Genomic DNA, 21,139 nt, shown 5'->3' on the forward strand with positions numbered 1-21,139 from the left:
TCTGAAAGTCAAAAATGTTATCCATGTTGCAGTGAGTACAGACCTCAGTAGACGGGTATACAAACACCTTGAGGTTTGTTTTCAGGCGAGCTAAAGCGTGTGAGAAGAAAGGTGATCTTGTACTCAACTTTGAGCAGGTTAAATTTGAGGCGTCTTTCTGGTAATAAGTGACTGTAAATGAGAAACTAAGGATTGGAATGGGCGTTCCCAATTCTAGTCACCTCTTAGCAAAACCAAAGGCAGGAAGCTTGAAGAATCCCTGGAATTCACAATTCTAGTGACCTGGAAGGCAAAGCTGAAAGACCACATAGGCTTAGATGATGGTATCTGCACAGAACACCCCTAGACTGAGTCTGAGCCTTACTTAGATGTGTGAATGTTGGTTGTGTCATGGTTGAATGACAAAAAACTACTCTGTACATCAGAGGGGCTACAAAATTAAATCAGTAGTGAAAAGAAAGAAAAGGAGACACCAAGGTTAGCCCTTGAATCAATAAACTCCCTGAAAGAGGGAAATGTTGCATCATTGAGATTTGCACTGTTCACCTGGGCAGGGGCTAAATAGGTCATTCCACGGGCATTTTAGCTCATAGTAAGTTTGGAGTGCTGAGAACTTCTCAATGTGTATAATAAAAGGGAGAGACAGGGGAGCGGGGGGAGGGGCGCAGTCAACTGAAGAAGGAACCCCCTGAAATTCCTCGCTGTTTTACAAAATGTTAGAATGGAATGGACTGTGGCATCTGGAAAAGAAATGGGAGCACAACTAGGCCGTGAAAGAAGCCAACTGTCCTTAACAACCACTCTGCTGAATAGCAATCAGGCCGCAAGTACCTTTGGGGCAGGCTTATCTCAGGGAGTTGAAAGTATAAAACTTGAAGGTGTTTACTGTGGCATGTTTTTGGTTTTTCTGAGAACATTTAGGGCCTAGGAGTTCCAGTAGTATCCTAGCAAATAGACTTTTCGGGGCCAGGGTTTGGGGAGTGAAGTCGAACATTTCTGGGTCAAACTAAGTTCATCCTGATAGGGGAACTTTTGGTATGAAAGACTCCTTCTGTAGCTCCATTCCCCTGCAGTCTCAGAGTTGAAGATACCAGCGTGGGGTTGGGGAATTAGCCGTTGATCTCCTCAACAGAAACTTCCACAGATGATATCAGTTAAGTCAGCATTCCTGCCCAGAGTGTCTCAGTTAGCCTGAGGTTTTTAATTCATTAACTCTTCAAAAGTCCATTCCTGGGTACATTAGAGAAGCAGGTATAGCAAGTTAAGGGAAACTTTTCTATAGGCCCAATATGCTATCTGATGCCATTCTTAGCTATTGGATTGGTGAAACCTAGTTGTCTATTTTGTTACTAGATTCTAAAAGCTTTCTATTTTATCTGTTACTCAAAAAATCTGTTACAGTAGTGGGCAAGGAATGACTGTTCTTGAAGTCTAGAACGAGCCCCATGTGAGACATTTAGCCTCTGGACAGGTAACGTTCCAATCTATCCACCCAGTTTCAGTTTCTTTTCAGGAGTTTTCATTCACACTAACTCTCTCTGTTTTGTTTGTGTTTTCTCCCCAGCACTGGCTAGAACCTAACAAGTCCATCTTCAAGCAAATGAAATGTAAGTGTCAAGCTATGGTTTTACTTCTGCGACAAATTATTCAAAAATAAATTTTGTTTCCTAGCAAAATGAATTGTCTCTGGAGATGAGGACAGACTGAAAGATACATGGGTGGATGGCAGCTCCTTTCTGTTTAAGAGCTGGGAATCTCCTCCGCTTTTTCTCTAACCTTGGCTTCCCCCTCAGCCATCAGTTCAGTTGTCTGCAGTGCCTCTTCTTCTTTCTGCGCTGTTTGCTCTCATATTTCTTGTTGGAACAGGAGCTTTGAAATTGTATGGTTAAATATTCATTAACCATTAGCCTCTGCACTACAAGGGTTGATAGTACAGTTTAAGGTGTGGTATATAGTCTCAACTGGAGACAGGAGAAGTGGATTTGTTTGGTAACTGAATTTAAAGTGACAGATTTACTGGATAGATTGATTTTTTTTCTCCTCACCCCCCCCAAAATAAAGTAAAAATCTTTTCTTATCTGGTAATAACTTTAAAAGTCTGGTGTTCTCTCTAGAATTCCTCATTATTCACTATAGACACTGTAAGGAGGGAGTTGATTTTTCCAGTGACACGATTCTTTATCTGAATCAGCTCTTCCGGAATATGTCCAAAGTGCTTTTGCATATTATTTCATTAAGAATATCTAAGAACATCTAACAGATACTCCAAATCCCATTGCTTTCTCTTGAAATAGCCACCCTATGCTGGCTATTTTCCTCTCTCTCTCTCTCTCTCTCTCTCTCTCTCTCTCTCTCTCTCTCTCTCTCTCTTTCTCTTCTGCCTCATCTGCTTAATACAAGCTAGGATTATCGTGAAAAGGGGAAGTGAAATTGGGGAAAATATTGATTATCAGATTGGGCTATGCGAAAATCTGTGGGATATTTTCTTGATGAATGATTGATGAGAGAGAACCCAGCCTACCACATAGGGCACCACCCTTGGCAGGTGGTCCTTAGTTGTATAAGAAAGTAAACCAAACAAGCTATAAAGACCAAACAAAGAAATAGGTACCTCCATGGCTTCTACTTCAGTCCCTGTCTTGAGTTCCTGCCCTGACTTCTCTTCAAGATGAACTATAAACTGTAAGCTAAAATAAACTGTCCTCCCCAAGTTGCTTTTAATCATGGTGTTATTTCATGGTAATAGAAACATAACTAAACCAAAAACCAGTACAATGATGAGAAGATATTCCTTTAAAGACTTTACCATGTTATTTTGGGTGTGACTGCAGAAGTGTTTAGAAATTTGGGCCACTGAGAACTTAATAGACTGCTATAGGAACTTAGAAGATAATGCTGAGAGCAAAGAAAATGATGGAAGCCTGGCTTCTGAGGTTTCTGAAAGAAGTTTGTGAGTCCCTCCAAAGACTCTATAATACTATTTGTGTGATATTTTGGATGAAGAATGAGTGGTTCTGCTCAGGTAGAACTGAAAAATCAGTAGTGTTTAAAAAATTAGGATTACTGTTGTGAAATTTTTGCTTTACTGGGACACTGGAAACTAGTTAGATGGGACTGAGAAATTAGCTATGATTAAGAAGAGACAAGAAACATTGAGATAAAACTGGAATATTTCCTGAGGATCAGCACACAGACTTATGTTTCAGATGGACCCAAGATGGTTGCATCTCATGCTGGCAAGTGAGCTTGGTAATGTGTAAGTCTCCTTTGTTTTACTGGTTTTGATGACTTGGGAGCTGCCTGACTGAAGGGAAATCATGGAGCAGAGCTGAGACTTGGTAGCCAGAGAGACTACTGGTGAAGGTACAGCTATAGTTGCCACGGAGACTTCAAGAACAAAGAGATCATAGAGAAAGGCTTAGGCAAGACACTATGAGAGAACAAAAGAGGTCATTGGTAAATGTATAGCTTTATTTGCAATGGAAACACAAGTTAATTTGGTCATGGAAGGGAATAGAGGCTTGGAAGCATGTGGCAGGTCAGAATCTCTGACAGGGAGCCAGGAGGACATTAGCGAAGGTACAGCTTATGGAGACCCCAGAATATTAATGATACCAAACTACCGGATGGCCACTAAAGGCAGCAACAGGGGAGAGTGGAGACAGCCTGATCCTATGAGACAAAGTATGTGTGCCATGAAAGCCAGAGCCAGACAAGCAGAGCTGTTCAATCCTTTTAAAGCCCCAAAGCTTGTGTAAAACTGCTAGATGATTGTTTTGCTCTTATTTGATGGGAATTGTGCTCTGGTTCTTCCTGATTAAACACAAAGTATATAATTCATTTTTTTAATTTTGTAGGATAACACAATTGGGGTACTAGAATTTTAAATAAAGAATAGTTTAGAGACTAGAATTTTAAAGTATTTGAATCTATTATTATTATCATTATTTAATTAAAATTTTTTATACCAATCACAATTCCCACATCCTTCCCTCCCCCTTCTCCCTCCACTTTTTCTTCACCACAGCCCCCATCCACTCCTTAGACAAAAGGTAAAACTTCCCATGGGGAGGCAAAAAAGTCTAGCAGATTGCTTTGAGGCAGGATCAAGGCCATATATCTATATCTAGGTTGAGTAAGGTATCCCTCCAAAGAGAATGGGCTCCAAAAAAACTGTTCAAGTAGTAGGGATAAATCCTGGTCCCACTGCCAGTGGGCCCCATAGACTGTCCCAGGCACACAACTGTCACCCACATTCAGAGGGCCTAGTTTGATCCTTTGCTGCCTCTCCCACTGTCAGTCCTGAGTAAGTGAGAATTCATTAACTCAGGTAAGCTGTTGCAGTGGGTATTCCCCATCATGGTCTTGACCCCTTTGCTTATATTATCTCTTCTCCCTCTCTTTGACTGGACTTTGGGAGCTCACCCCAGTGCTTCACTGTAAATGTCTACATCTGCTTCTGTCAGTTGCAGATGAAGGGTCTATGATGACACTTAAAGTAGTCATCAATTTGATTGTAGGTGAAGGCCAGTTCAGGTCCCTTCTCCCCTATTGCTTAAGGTCTTAGCTGGAGTCATCCTTTTGGATTCCTAAGAATTTATCTGGTGCCAGGCATCTTCCTAGCCCCATAATGGCTCCCTCAATCAAGATACCTTTTTCCTTGCTCTTGCTCTCTTCCCTTCCTTATCTTGACCATCCCATTCCCTCATGTTTTCCTCTCCCTCTCATTTCCCTTTCTCGTCCCTGCTGCCCTCCCTTCTCCCCCAACTCCCATACTCCCAATTTTCTCAGGAGATCTTGTCTATTTCCTCTTCCCAGGGGAATCCATGTGTTTCTCTTAGGGTTCTCCTTGGTACCTAACTTCTCCTGGGTCATGGACTATAGGCTGGCCATTCTTTACTTTACATCTATCTAATATCCACTTATGGGTAAGTACATACCATGTTCATCTTTCTGGGTCTGAATTACCTCACTGAGGATTTTTTTTTTCTAATCCCATCTACTTGCATACAAATTTCAAAATGTCATTGTCTCTTTTTTTTTTACCTCTGAGTAGTTAGTATCTATTATGTAAATGTACCATATTTTCTTTATTTATTCTTTGGTTGAGGGGCATCTAGGTTGTTTCCAAGTTTGGGTTATTACAAATAATGCTGCTATGAACATAATCGAACAAATGTTCTTATAGTATGATTGAACATCCTTTGAATATATGACCAAGAGTCTTGGGTAGGTCAATTCCCAATTATCTGAGAAACTGCCAGCAATGAAGGAGTATTCCCCTTATTTGGCATTCTCTCCAGCATGAGATATCATTGGTGTTTTTGATCTTAGCCATTCTAACTTGTGAGATAATTCTGGATCTCAGAACCCATTGGATTTGCATTTCCCTGAAGACTAAGGATGTTGAGCATGTTAAGATCTTTTGGCCATTTGAGATTCTTCTGTTGAGAATTCTTTGTTTAGATCTGTACCCCATTTTTAATTGGATTATTTGGTATTTTGATGTCTACTTTCTTGAGTTCCTTATATATTTTGTATATCAGTCCTGTTCCAGGTGGTGAAAATCTTTTCCCATTTAGTAGGCTGCTGTTTTGTCTCACTGAGTGTGTCCTTTGCCTTCCAAAAGCCTCTCAGTTTCAGAAGGTCCCATTTACTTATTGTTGCTCGCAGTGTCTGTTCTACTGATGCTATATTTAGGAAATGGTCTCCTGTGCCCATGCATTCAAGGCTGTTTACCACTTTCACTTCTGTGAGGTTCAGTGTGGCTAGATTTATATTGAGGTCTTTGATCCAATTGGACTTGTGTTTTGTACATGGGGATAGATATGGATTTATCTGCAGTCTTCTACCCAAACCACACAAACACTCAACTAAGAAAAAGAATAACAAAGCAATCTCCCTCATGAACATTTGATGCAAGAATACGCAGGAAAATACTGGCAATCCAAATTCCAGAACACATCAAAAGATCATATACCATGCTCAAGTTGGCTTTATCCCGGAGATGCATAGATGGTTCAACATACAAAAATCTACCAGTGTAGTCCACCATATAAATAAACTGGGAAAAATATGATGATCTCATTACATGCTGAAAAAGTATTCAACAGAATTCAATACCCCTTCATGATAAAGGTCTTGGAGAGATCAGGGATACAGGAACTTATCTAAACATAATAAAAGCAATATACAGCAATCTGACAACCAACATCAGATTAACTGGAAAGAAACTCAAAGCTATTCCACGAAACTCAGGAACAAGACAAGGCTGTCCACTCTCTCCATATCTATTCAACATAGTACTCGAAGTTCTGGTTAGAGTAATAAGACAACAAAAGGATATCGAGACGATATGAATTAGAAAGGAAGAAGACAAACTTTTTCTATGTGCATACAATATGATAGTACACATAAGTGACCACAAAAATTCTATGAGGGAACTCTTATAGCTAATAAACACCTTCAGTAATGTGGCAGAATACAAGATCAACTCAAAAAAATCAGTAACTTTCCTATATACAAATGATAAACAGGCTGAGAAAGAAATCAGAGAAACATACCATTTACAATAGCCACAAATAATATAAAATATTTTCGAGTAACAGTAAACATAAAAGGGAAAGACCTATATGACAAGAATTTTAAGTCTTGGTAGAAAGAAACTGAAGACAATATCAGAAAATGGAAAGATCTCCCATATTCTTGGAAAGTTATGATTAACATAATAAAAATAGCAATCCTACCAAAAGCAATCTACAGATTCAATGCAACCCCTATCAATGTCCTAACACAATTTCTCACAGTCCTCAAAAAAATAATACTCAACTTCATATGAAAAAAACAAAAGGCCCAAGATAGCCCAAACAATCCTATAAAATGAAGGAACTTCTGGAGGTATCACCATCCCTGACATCAAGCTTTATTATAGACCTACAGTAATGAAAACAGCTTAGTACTGGCATAAAAATAGACAGGTAGACACTTGGAATCAAATCAAAAACCCTACTATTAATCCACACACCTATGAACACCTGATTTTTGACAAAGAAACTAAAATTATACTATGGAAAAAAGAAAGCATCTTCAGCAAATGATGCTGGCATAACTTCATGTCAACAAGTATTTGAATTTTAAAGAAGACTATAATAGAACTTTTTTTTTTTTGGTTTTTCGAGACAGGGTTTCTCTGTGGTTTTGGAGCCTGTCCTTATAATAGAACTTTTAAATTATATTATGATTTGTATTATGATAATAACATAAAATTTTGGAAAAACAAGAAATTTAAGGTTATAGTTTAATAGTGACATATTTATGTGTCAAGATAAGTCAGTTGTATTCTTTTTTGTTGTTGTTGTTTTTTGTCAACTTGGCATGGGCTATGGTCATCAGAGAAGAAACTGAAAATGCCTCTAATAAGTTGGTCTGTAGTTAAGTCTACAGGGCAATTCCTTAATTTTGATTGGTGGGGGAGGGCCATTCATGGAGAACATGCCAATAAGAAGCATTCTTCCAGGGCTTCTGCCTTAGTTTCTTCCTCTAGGTTCCTTCTTTGAGTTTCTGGTGTGACCTCCCTCCCTGGTGAAATGTGGTCCAGAATTGTATGGTGAAGTAATCCTTTCTTGCCAAGTTGGTTTTGATCAGCGTTTTACCATAGAAATGGAAAGCAAACTAGAATGCCTTCCTATCAAGTTTCCCAGGGCTTGATAATGAATGTGATGAATAATTTTGCCAGAAGAAACCAGATATATGTGTGTCAAACCACTTGCTATTAAAGAAAACAATCATTTTCTTTCAAAAATATGAGGTTTTTTTCTGGGTATCTTTTTAAGTGAGAGGAGAAAATAAATACATGTTGTAGACTAACAGCTAGAAAATAAACTTCTTAACTTTCCACTCTTCTTCTTCATCTGTCCCCCATTCCCTTCTCACTCCCCACTACACACACACACACACACACACACACACACACACACACACACACACTTGCACCATTCAGGACCAACTCTGGTCAATGTAAGAAGGATGACCTGAAAAGATGTCCTAGTTTGCTTTCTATCGCTGTGTTAAACACATAACCAAAAGTAACTCAGGCAGAAAGGGTTTGTTTAGCTTATAGTTGCGCAGTACTAAGCTTCAGCTTCTTTCCATGACCCATAATATCAAAATACTACAAGCTTTCATACTACCAATACTAGTAATATAAAATGGACTCTGAAACATTACCATTTTTTTTCTGCAAACTTGAAATGCAATCTTAGCTCCCACTCAGCACCCCCATTTCTGTGTGAGAAAAAAACTTCCTAGACTTTGGCCTCATGATGACTCTCTTGATAATCATATTTCAGCTCTAACCAGCATTCATTGAATGAGTAAGCCAAAGGTTTCACTTGAGTAACGCTGGTCTCTTGTTAACCATAGTCAATCCTTCAGCCCCAGCTTGCTAGAATCATCATATTCTTAATTCAGAGTATCTCATGAACAGCCCTGATAGAGTATTTGAAGGACTCTCACACTTCTTTCTGAAACTTCACAAACCAGGGCTTCATCACCTGCATTTTACTCAACAGTATCATCTTTCAAGTACTTCCAAAACAACCCATTAAGCTCAAATCATCAAATGGCTTTTCTAGCCTAAACTTCCAAAGTCTTTCTATAGTCTTCCCCAAAACAACATGGGCAGATATGTCACAGTGTTATCTATGAACCTTACACCAATTTCTGCCCTATCTTGCTTACAGTGACTGGAATAAATCCCAAACAGCAATCTAAAGATGAAATAATTTATTTGTCTTACTCTTCCACATCAAATCCATTGTTGAGGGAATTCAGCGTCAGAACTCAAGCCAGGAACTTGGAGGCAGACACTGAAGCAAAAGCTATAAAGGAGAGGGAGGGAGGGAGGGAGGGAGGGAGAGAGAGAGAGAGAGAGAGAGTGGGGGGGGGAGGCATACTGGATACAACCCAGGACAAGGACCAAGACCAGGTCCCACAGTGGGCTGGGACTTTCCACATCAATCATTAATCAAGACAAAGACCAACAGAATTGCCTATAAGCAACAAGATATTTTGAAAGCATTTTCTCAGTTGAGGTCCCTCTTCCCAAGTGACTCTGGCTTTTGATAAATTGATAGAAACTTAACCAGAACATCATAGCTTACAGCAGCAGGTGTGGGAAGTCCAGAAAGACCATATTGTTGGGAAGAGGATGGATGAGAGTTGAGACACATATCTCCTTCAAGGTAGAATGGAGGCTCTGTACAAAATAATAATACCAAAAATAAATTAACACACATGAGAAAAGATAAGTAATGCCTATTTCCCCCTTTGTTTCTCAGAATTGATATTTCTGTTTGGACATTTTAAAGCAGTTAAGTTGTTTTCCAGTAATCTTATTTATATTGAATAGTTCTTTGACTTTAGTTCTTAAATAGTATACAGCATTTTTCACAGGCAATATTTCAGAAATATAAATTTCTCTTTAAAGGGACTTCAACACTTAATAGACAGAAAGTTAAAATTTGTGAGAAACTTACTGCTTAAGAGCTTTGTCTGCACAGAGAAGAGAATCTGAATATCTCAAAATACATACTGACAACAGAAATGGTTTCACAGTTGACCTTTGACCACTGGACACTTTCAACCTAATACAAATGAGGGAAAAAAAGAGTATAGTTCGAATTGTAATTGGACAAGGTGAATCACTGCTTTTAGGCATTGACAAGATGTATAAATAATCATCTAGTCCCCCATTTGTTTTGTTAAGAACACGACTGAACCGCAAAACTAAAACATCTATTTTTCTCAGGTTCAGAACTGATGTATTGTTGATGATGTCTTCATCAGCTGGATTACTCAAATAGTACACCCCAGGTTCAGTGAGAACCCATCCTCAAAAGATATGGTAGAGAGAACTTGAGGAGCACATCTACTGGTAGATTCCAAATGTGCATGAATGGGCAACTGCATCCACACATACATTAGCACACAAACCAATCACACAAATATGTACTTGAGTGAGGTTGATGATCATAGTGATGATGATGGTGGTGGTGGTATTGGGGGTGAAGAATTGCTCTGTTCATATATATGTGTGTGCATGTGTGTGTGTGTATATTATATATATATACATACATATATATATACATACATACATACATATATATGAGTATCATGGAACTAATTTTATTGCAAACTAGGGGAGAAAAACAAAAATAATAAACCAAAAACTTTGTACAATGGCTTACCCATTGTTTACCCAGAAAAACTGAAACCCAAAGCAGTGTTACTTTTATGTGTGGTCATATCTTTTGCACTTTTGTTCTCGACAGTCACTCACTCCAGATAATGAACATTAAGAGTTTTTTTTTTGTTTTTTGTTTGTTTGTTTTGCTCCATTTCTCTTTCTCTCTCTCATTTTTTCTTCCTGCTTATCTGTCTATCCTGTCTATCATAATTTATCCATCATCTGTCCTTTCAACACTACTCAAGAGTGCGACAGCCTTGAGTATTCAAAGCACACTGTTAACCACTGATATATCTATATATGCCTATCTTTACCATGAGCCTTTAAAGATACTTCTGTCCATGGTTATTATGACTGAGTTTGTTTCATATGGTGAATTACAGATCATCTGTGCTGATTAATTAACTTTATACAAAGGGATTATTATTTCTTGTTATTCTTTAATTACAATGAAATATTTATAATTTTTCAGGCAGGTCAGAAAGGAGTTTTTGTTGAGGGAGGTGGCAATTCAAGATAGGGTTTCTCTGCATAGTCAGGTCTGACTGTCCTGGAATTTGCTCTGTAGACATCCACCTGCCTCTGCCTCCCAGTGCTGGAATTAAAGATATGTGTCACCACCGCCCAGATTTATCAGAAAGTTATTTAAATGAAGACCTAACTATTCTATTTCTCCCTTTCCTACATAGCAAAGATTAGTCAAAGAGGTAACTATTGTTAACAGTATAATTGAAAATAAATTAACTGATTCATGATGGCTATGCCTATTTGAGAAATACTATGTGATAAATATACAATATATAATAATTATTCTGGGTAAATAATGTTTTTATACCTTTTGTGTGTTTATATGTACTTATACGAGTGTGTGCACATGCATACATGTAGGAGTGCACAAACTAGTGCACACAGAGATCCACCGGCCTCTGCCTCCCAAATGCTTGGGTTACAGGCATGTACCACCACTGCCCAGCTTTTGTGGACTCTTAAGTAGAGCATCCTATCTGCAATTAATAGTAACGAGTCATTTTTCCTATTTTTAACCCTTTAATTTCCTTTTCTTGTTTTACTACTCTAGCTTGTACTTCAGTACTACTTTGAGAAGAAAAAGTGATATCTGATGGTACTGTCTGATTTTTTATTTTAACGGAATGCTTTAAGATTTTCTCCACTTAGGATGTTGTTTAACATTTATAAGCTTTCCTATGTTGAGATATGTTCCCTCTAGCCCTACTGTTGCTAAGACTTTTGCTATAATAGCATGTTGAATTTTGTCATGACCTTTTTCTGCATCTATTGAGTTGATTTTATGATGTTTATCTTTAAGTCCATTTATCTGATTTACTACACTTATTTGTAAAGTATGTCAACCTACCTTTGCAAACTTGCTTTTGATATGTACTTACACTCAGATTCTAAGTATTTTATTAAGGATTCTTTAAATCTCCATTCATCAGGAATATTGGCCATTAGTTTTCTTTGTTGTTGTCATATCTTGACATGGCTTCGGTAATAAAGGTATATGCACATATTAGGAGTTTAGAAGCATTCCTTTTCCCCCTTCTTTCCTTCCTTCCTCCCATTTTTTCTTTATTCCTTTCTTTGTTTATTAATAATGTAAGAAGTATTGGTAGTAAAACGGCTTTGAATGTCTGAAGCAATTCTGCTATTAAATCCACCTGCGTCTAGGGTCTCTTTTAATTGTAAGGCTTAAAATATATTATATTTTAATATTCTTTTTGTTAGATGTTTATTAGATTGTTGATCCCACCTTGGTTTGCTTTTTGGAAAGAATTTAGAAATTTATCCATTTCTTTTAGACTTTTCAGCTTAATGAAACATAGATTTTTAAATCATTCTCTTTCTATATGCTAAATTTCCTTGTTGTTGGTTGTAATATTTCTCTGTTCTCTTCTGGTTCTGTTAACTTGTGTCATCTCATTTTTTGGTTATTGGGGCCAAGGGTCAGCCATTCTTGTTTACCTAATCTCAAAGAACCAGCTCTGAAATTTGTTGATTCTTTACACTATTTTCTTTTCATTAACTTATACTCTGAATTTTTTTTTTTTTTTTTTTTTTTTTTAGTATTTCTCACCATCTACTGGATTTGGGCTTGGCTTGTTCTTTCTTTCCAAATTATTGAGTTATATTATTAAGTCATTTATTTGTTCTCTTTCTGTTTTTGTTGTTGTTGTTTTATGGAAGATTTAATCTGGTACAGGAGAATTGTCTGTATTCTGTCAATCATGTTTTAAATAAATGCTGATTGGCCAGGCAGGAAGTATAGGCGGGAAAACCAGACAGGAAGTAGAAATGATGCAATGAGACCAGGAGAATTCTGGGAAGGAGGAAGTTGATTCCTCCCACTCCTGCCCAGACTTGGAAGAAGTAAGATGTGAGTTTCCCTGCAGAGAAAGATACCTAACCATGTGGCTAGCATACATAAGAACAATGGGTTAATATGAGCTACAAGAGCTAATATGTTGCCTGAGCTGATGGGCCAATCAGTTTTATAATCTTATGGAGTCCTCTGTGTGATGGGGGGGGCTTGCCGGCTGTGGAGTACCAAGCAGGACAGAAAACCCCAACAAGCAAACCAGCCCTCATTGTTACATTAATATATAAATTTCTCTCACAGAACTCTTTCCGATATGTCCCTTAAGTTTTGTTGTTTTGTGTTTTAATTTCATTCCAGGAATGTGTCTCTGTGTTACATGTGCCAGTTATAGGGTTAATGAGTCTGTGATTTGGTGAGTCTCAAAGCAAGGAAAAGATGTGGGTGGAGGTCTCAATCCCTAGAAGGCAGTAGCCATGTAATCAGAGTGTGTAGGGTGACTAGAGGGTGATTAATGGGAAAGAATCTATGATCTTCCATAAATTGGGAAGGTTTTCTTCTGATTTTGTTGAAACTTTTTGCTGTGTTATTGACCTGTGTCTCTTCTCCTTATTCTATACCTATTTTGTGCATGTTTGGACTTTTTAAATTTCATTTTAGAGTTTGATTGAATGATTGTCTGTTTGTTTTGCTGTGACATTTTCTTTTATTGGGTCATTTAATTCATCCAAGTTTTAATTTCAAAAATGAACACTTGATTTAGAGAAGCAATTAGTGGCTCATCACAAGGGGAAGCTAAAGCTCCCTTTCTCAGCATTTCCTTTATTTCTTTGTAGGTATGATGTCCCATGAGATTTTTCCCCTTCCACATTAGCATGCCTACTAGTTCATTGTTCAGGTCTTATTTACAGATTCATATCGCTGAGGTATCATGGGTGTACCTTCTCAGGTATAACTTTCTAAGACATTAATTTTATAACAGAGTTGCTGTTTTTCTAACTCTTGCAGTCCTTCTGACCTCTCTTCCATGATATTCCCTGAGTCATAAGTGCAGGAGTTGTGCTGGAGATGTATTCACTGGAACTGGCCACTCCAAGATTTGTTATCCTTTGTTCTTTGACCAGATGTTTTTTGTTTGTTGCTTGATTTGTTTGGTTAATTGCTTTGTTTGGGTTTTTTTGTAATAATATCTATCTGCTGTAAAGTAAAACTTATTTGTTTAGGGGTAGGGGCTGCTCTTGTCTGTACCTATAAAGACAAATATTTAGAATTTAGTTAGGAAATGTAATGATTCAGAAAAGTGGCAGTGGTGTGTTCCCTTCTAAGATCAATAAGTTCACTAACTCCATCTAGTTTTCCAAAAGCAAGCATGACTCTTTTCCTATTAAGTGGGTTTTACATCCAATTAAACTGCTGCTGGTTACCACTAAGATAGAAGTGCTACTATACTATTTTCGAGTTGTCTTTTCTTGCTCCTCTGTGGTTCATAGGAATCTCAGGTAGGTAAGAATATTGACTGCTTTTCTCCCATAATAACTGACACTGTACCTTCCAGTATTATGAAAGCTAGTCTTCCAGGAGGAGATATTCTGGTAAGATCCAACTTAAGTGCTCCCAGATCTGCATCCAAAGTGCCTGCTGTCTTCAACCATGACTCATAATATTGTCTCTATCCTGTTATTCCCTGTGTAACCTTACTCTCTAAGGTTACTTTTTACTATCCTGGTTTCTGCTGTTGCTCCACATTTTATACACACATCTGAAGATTTGGAGGTATAAATCACAGATGAGAGAGAAAAGGTGGATTTTCTATTTCTTGGTCTGTCTTGCCTTATATAATATATTTTCTAGTTCCATCCATTTACCCGAAAATTCCATAACTTTAATTTTTTCAGCTGAATACTGTTCAGTTGTGTATATGTACCACATTGCCCTTATTAATTTATCAATTTAAAGAAATAGAGGTTATTTTTCATTACCTTGCTATTGTGTATAGAACAGCAATGAGCACAACTGAGCAAGTGTCTGAGGGTATGATGTCAAGTCTTTTAGGAACTTGTCAAGGAATTTTTTAAGGAAAGGTATAGATGGATTATACAATAGATTCTGAGAGTTTTTCCCAGTTTTCAAGAATGACCACAATAGTTTGCAATCCCATTGACAGTAAATGTGAGTTCCCTTTCCCCACATACTCAGCATCTGTTGTTGGTTGTTCTGTCAATGAGTAAAATGAAATCTCAGATATTTTTCTTTTCATTTCCTTAATTCTTAAGAATGATTAGTAATTTTTGACATATTTTTTTGCCTATTTTTATGTTTTGTTTTGAGAGCTTTCTGTTCAGACCCATAGCCTATTTTTAATAGGTCTTTTTGTTACTTTTTGTTTTTTGAATGCTTATATAATCTGAATAATGATCCTATATCAGATATATACACAGCAAAAAAATTTTCATACTCTGGCTTTCTTGTTTCCAAATTGATTACTTTCTTAGCTATACAAAAGCTTTTTAGTATTATGAGGTCTCACTTTTAAACTATTGTTCTTATTTCTTAAGCAAATAAAGTTCTATTTTGAACATCCATTCCTACACTTTAATCTTTTTTTCTAGCATTTTCTTTCTAATAGTTTCAGTGTTTCAGCTTTCACACTGAGGTCTTTGACATATTTGGAGTTAGCTATTGTGGGGGTTATAGACATGGTTCGTGATTCATTTCTCCAGGGTATGTTTTTTGCCATATTTGTCAAATGTTATATGGCTTCAGTTATGTGTGTTTGCATGTTTGTTTGTGATTCTTATTGTTTTCATTCAAATGGCTCTGTAACATAACATAACATCCAAAATGGTCATCCCTTCAACATTGTTTTCATCCCCAAGCAAAATTGTGTTTGCTCTGTCAGGTTCTTTGCGATTTCACGTTAATTTTATACTTCCTTTTTTTTTTTATTCTTGTGAAGAATGTTATGGGCATTTTCATTGGCATTCCATTGAGTCTATGAGTCACTCTGGGTATAATGGTCATTTCTCACATATTAGTTCTACCAATCAGTGCATATGGGAGATCTTCCAATTTTTCTAGCATCTTCCTATATAGCTCTCTCTTCCGGAGTTTAAACTTTTCATTGCAGAGGCTTTCACCTCCTTGATTAGGTTTATTCCTAGATATTTTTAGTTTCTCCAGGGTTATTGTTAATGGAGTTGTTTCCATGATCTCCTTGTTATGATGTTTGTTGTTGGTATATAGAAAAGTTATTTGTTATTGTATCCTGATACTTTGCTGAAATTGTAGATGACTTTTTTATAAGTTTTCTAGTTCAATATTGAGAATCTCTTGTGTATTAAATCAGATGAAAAAAGATATAGTTTGACTATTCTTTTCCTATTTATTTGATTTCTTTCTCTTCCTTTATTGTTCCTGTTAGTGTTTTGTGCACTATAATAAAAAGGAGTGAGATAATATATTGTTTTCTCTCTTTCCCACTTTTAATGAGAAAGAGGGTTTCCTCCATTTAGGATGATGTATTCTGTTTGTTTTTTACATGTAGCCATCATTAATTGCAATATATTTCATATAGAACTATATTCTATGGAATTTTTATCACAAATTTATGTTGGGTATTGTCAAAGGATATTTTTGCATTTAATGAGATTGTTATATAATTTTTATATTTCTATATAAATGTCTATAATTCATTACAATTTTTGATTGTTATATGTGTAAACATGTCTGTCTCATAGAGAAGAAGCCAGTTTGATCATGATGGATTATCATTTTTTATATATTTCCATTTTCAGTTTGTGAGTGTTGTTTTGAGGAATTTTGCATCTGTGTTCATCAAGGATATTGGACTGTACTTCTCTTTTTTTGTTGTATCTTTACTGATTTTGATACTAGAGTCATATTGTCTTCATAGAAAGAAATTAGCATCATTCTTTCTGCTTCTTTTTTTATTTCTTTAAATAATGTAAAACTATTGTTTATCGATCTTCTGTGAAACACCAGTAGAATTCTGCTGTGAATCCATCTGCAAATGGCTTTTTATTTTTTGTCAAAAGAGTTTTCCTTGCTAATTTTTCCTGATCACTTACAATCTTTTTACTAGCTCTTGTTCAATGTTCCCTGAGCCTTAGGTGCATCTATTGTTTCATAGATATAGCCATCAGGACTGGGCTCCACAAATTAGCATTTTTGATCAATTATGGTTTTCTGTAATGGGCTCCATTTATTTCAAAGAAACATTTTATTGATAATAGAGGAGGACTATCCTTGTCAGTGGATTTAAGGGCAAATATTTCAAATGTATTTAGTGATTATGCCTGTTTAGTAAATTAGCAGTTTTATGGTCTCTTGAGTTGTAAGCTCTATGACTTCAATAGCACGGAGTGGTTGGTGGGGTTTCTAGTACCAGGCATGATTTCTCTCTTGCTAGGCAAGTCATAAATCCAATTTGAGAGTCTTGGTTACCACCAAGTATGCTTTCCATACTGCACCCTTAGAGTTATTTGCCACGTTGATCATTGTTATGGTTCATAGGCATCAAACTGGGTTGCACTACTGATTGTTTCCACCTATAGAAGGTTTTATAATGCCTTCAGTATTATGAAACTAGTCCCGGGAGGAGAGGCTTTGAGGCCAGTTTTAGTTGAGAAGTCCTGGTCCCTGTTTCTGAAATACATGGTATCTTCAGCAGTATGAACTTGCCTTCCACCTCTATCAGAAGGGAGCAACCAAAAGCAATAACAATAGCCTGAAATATGTAGAGAGTCTCTTGGACAGCACTGACCAACAATTCCAAAGAGCACTTGTCTTGCTTGCTGTTGGGATCTTTGTTAGGTGTTCTTTGCATCTGGAAAGCTGCATAAGTGGGAAAATTTCATAAAACTGCAATATATGCTTATATATGCATATATAGAGACTTTTATTTTATAAAAATAGGTACATAGTTAATATTATGATTCCTTATGACTTTTTCAAATATTCTTCAGATATCCTCCTCTTTCTTTCGTCTATGTCTATGCTATTTTCCCATCTTTAAATAGATGATAGCTGTTTTTTCCCATTCCCAAATCAGATCACTCATACCCTTCTATTCCCCTCTTTATTGTATCTCAAGTCTTTCCTCCACAGTGTTTCTTTTTACTTTTCTGGTTTCTGTAATTGCTCCATAATACATAGTTACATCTGAAAATTTCCAGCAAAGAGCCTCCAAAGAGTGAGAACACGAGATGTTTGTCTTTCTGAATCTTTGACTCATTCAGTATATTTTCTAAGTCTGTCTGTTTATCTGAAAAATTTATTATTTCATTTTTCTTTACAGTTTAATAGTATTCTGTAATGTTTATGGGCCATAATTTCATTATCCGTTCATCAGTTAAAGGACATTAAGATTATTCCCATGTTGTCCCTAATTAAACAATAAGCATATCTGTGGTGTAGGATATCAAATCCTTTAGAAATATCTCCAGGTGCAGTATAGTTGGGTTATATGGTAGGTTTTTATTTGTTTGTTTTTGAGAATTCTCCATGCTGATTAGATTCTAGAGTGATTGGACCAGTTTGTAAATCTACAGTGTCAAGAGATTCTCTTTTCTTCACGTCCTATTCAGCAATTGTTGTTGGTTGTTTTGTTCTTAGGAATTCTGACAGAGGTAAGATTAAATTCAAAGTTGCTTTGATTTGCATTTTCCTAATTGCTATTTTGAAAATTATTTTTAAATTGCCACAAATCTCCAAAGAAGCTTGCTGGTTTCTCCTTCCATTGCTGTAGTCCCAGAACTGACATGGGGACAGGTCTCTAATTATTCCTGGAAGTCCAAGTGTTTCCCTTTGGAGAGTGTTACATTCTACTTATTTGCCCACATAAAACTGGGGTCCATTTCTCTGGTCACTTTTGGTGGATGGGAGAATGTGGAATTAGAATGTAGCTATGTGGAGCGGAAGAGGATAGTTCATCTGAGTCCTATTGCCCATTGCTTTCTGTTAATAAAGCAGAGTTTAGATGGTAACAGGTCTTATTCAAGATCTGCTAAATTCTACTCCTTTTCTTATATACTCCCCATCACGGTAAATGAATATGAAATTCCATGTGAAAAGCCCTCCAGATCACTTCCAACTGATCCTTATGGCATAAATCCAGCTGAAGAATGATATGATGTGGTTTATTTGTTTTTAGCTGTTGGCCAGACTTCTTCCAGCTGTTTCTGAGGACAGATGGTAATACAGATGGTGTTACTGGTATTCTTAAGTTTCTCAAAATCAAATTTATTCCAACTCTCGAGTCTGCATCAGATCAGGTGTTTATGGGAATTATAGATGAATTTTCTGCAAAGGACCTTTAGAATGAAGGAGGCATCCCTCTCATACATTTTCAGGTTATTCCAGGCTATCCAGGTTATCCAAAATGTTAGCATATGCTATTACCCATCATACTATACAGCTACCTTTAGGAAACTGATTGTAGCCTTAGGATGGTTGGAAATTATTCTGATTGCTGTTTGAGTGTGTTACTTTCATCCTGTCTCTCTTGGACCTTCTTCAGAATACTGGGATGCAAGTACCTGTCATGCAAGTAACTTCAGTGAAGCAGTCATCCTTAAGAAGCTTTAAAAATCAATCAATTGATGAATCAATCAAGTGGTAAATGCTGGAGAAATGGCTAAGCATTTAAGAGAACCTACTGCTCTTCCAAAGGACTCAGATTTGATTCTAAGCATCAACTTCTGATTGACAACAACTGATTATAACTTAAATTCCAAGGAATTCAACACCCTCTTCTGGCTTCTATAGTACCCACATATACATAAGTAAACTTGGTTAAAAGAAGTTCCTGTTGTAGTGCTGTTCTGTACAGAGAGCTGTTTTCATGGCTATCTCTGGCTTTTGTTTTAAATTGATATTCATGTTAAAAATGGAAATTTGATGCTATTTTCTTTTTTAATTGATTTTTATTGAGCTTTACACTTTTCTCTGCTCCCCTTCCTGCCTTATCTCCTCCCCCCTTCAACCCACCCCCAAGGTCCCCATGTTCCTAATTTACTCAGGAGATCTTGTTTTTTTCTACTTCCCATGTAGATTAGATCTACGTAAGTCTCTCTTAGTGTCCTCATTGATGTCTAAGTTCTCTGGGATTGTGGTTTGTGACGCTATTTTCTTCTGGCTTCATCCTCAAGCAAATGCCTTATTTCCTGGGCAAATAAACTTTTGTGGTAAGCAGTAGGACATGGAAGTTCAACAAACTGAGTGTTTTAAGTTTGTCTAGAGCAATTTATTCAAGTGAGAATTTGAGAAGACCATAGTTTGACCCCAAGGTCTCGTTTAGGGCCATGACCAGATAGAGGTGGTTGAAGAATTCTAGCCTTAAGTATTTAGGAGGCAACTCCTCACAGCTCTGTTTCTTCTAAGCGAGTTCAAAGACTGAACATCAGGGCATACATGTCAATGACTGTGCCTATGTTTGATACAAGTCTAAGAGAGAACCGTAACTAGAAGAATACAACTTCAGCATGATATAATATGCCCAAACCAAGCAACTACCATACAAACAAAACAGAGAAATCATCTCTGCTTTCAAAGAAGAAAGAATGCAGCAATTATTTCAATGGCAATGATTCCTTATCACTGCTATTGAGAATGCCAATAATAGCAATAATAATGATTTCTAACTAAAAGAAAGCCAACACTTCTGGAGCCTGCTGTAACTGGTTTATTCCTACATACTCTAGGATACCTCTTTGTTGGATGAGTTTGTGCTCATGGCACCATGCACACATGCAAATATCTGCCATCGTGTCATTTCTTTATGCATCCAGCATGAATGAACTCATTATGCCACTGTTCCCGTCAGATACACAGCAAACAGGAACAGCCACATTGAAAGTTTCTCATAAAAATACAAGGCGGCGAATGTCATTTGTCCAAGATAAAAAGCATCAGTTGTACAGAAAAGGTTGAGAGTACTCAATGCTTAACCTGGGCTCCCTTAGAAAGCAAGTGTCACCTTTTTAGACATTAGAAGTTGTAACTCTGAGTCCTTTGTAATGTTTCTGTAGGGCCTGGTGAATCTATGACACTTTATTTCTCTTCCTTCAACAAGTTCCAGATAAGAGCAGTACCAGGCCTATTCTAGGTACAAGAATTTCCTATGAGATGTCAGAGCTATGAGCCCTAAGTGTGAACTTTGTTTATAGGTAATTGTAGGAGGAATTTTTTGTCTAACTATAAGTCAAAATTATATGATAATGTTCCTATATGTGTATTCTGAAAATGATTCTTCTAATTTTTCTGTTACTCGTTGAAGTGACTACAGGAAATTTTCTTCATTTTTAAGTTTTAAGAAAATATGGTTAAGTGATGTTTATATTTCAAAAAGGCAGTATTGCACTGTTCTCTTCCAGGGACCCACAGGCACACACTTGTCAAGAACCCGGGTAGCTATCAGTACCTTCCTTCCACTGATCCATTCTGGTCTCTCTAGAGTACTCTGAGACCTGTCACTTACACTACCTCAGCCTCTCCGCTCACCCAACCTCTATCCACTTCAAACTCACTGGCATCCAGGG

At 36.9% G+C, this 21,139-nt stretch overlaps 1 protein-coding gene across 2 annotated transcripts in view; it reads left to right on the forward strand.

The window, feature by feature from the left end:
• Positions 1-21,139, forward strand: part of Frmd3 (FERM domain containing 3) — a 188,396-nt gene that overhangs the window by 81,431 nt on the left and 85,826 nt on the right. For both annotated transcript variants that reach the window (XM_075945786.1, XM_075945784.1), the window contains exon 3: positions 1,565-1,607. In XM_075945786.1, coding sequence (XP_075801901.1) covers positions 1,565-1,607 — 43 coding nt within the window. The remainder of the gene's footprint in view (positions 1-1,564; positions 1,608-21,139) is intronic.

Source organism: Microtus pennsylvanicus, chromosome 13 (assembly GCF_037038515.1).
Source record: "Microtus pennsylvanicus isolate mMicPen1 chromosome 13, mMicPen1.hap1, whole genome shotgun sequence".
NCBI classification, from domain to species: Eukaryota; Metazoa; Chordata; class Mammalia; order Rodentia; family Cricetidae; genus Microtus; species Microtus pennsylvanicus.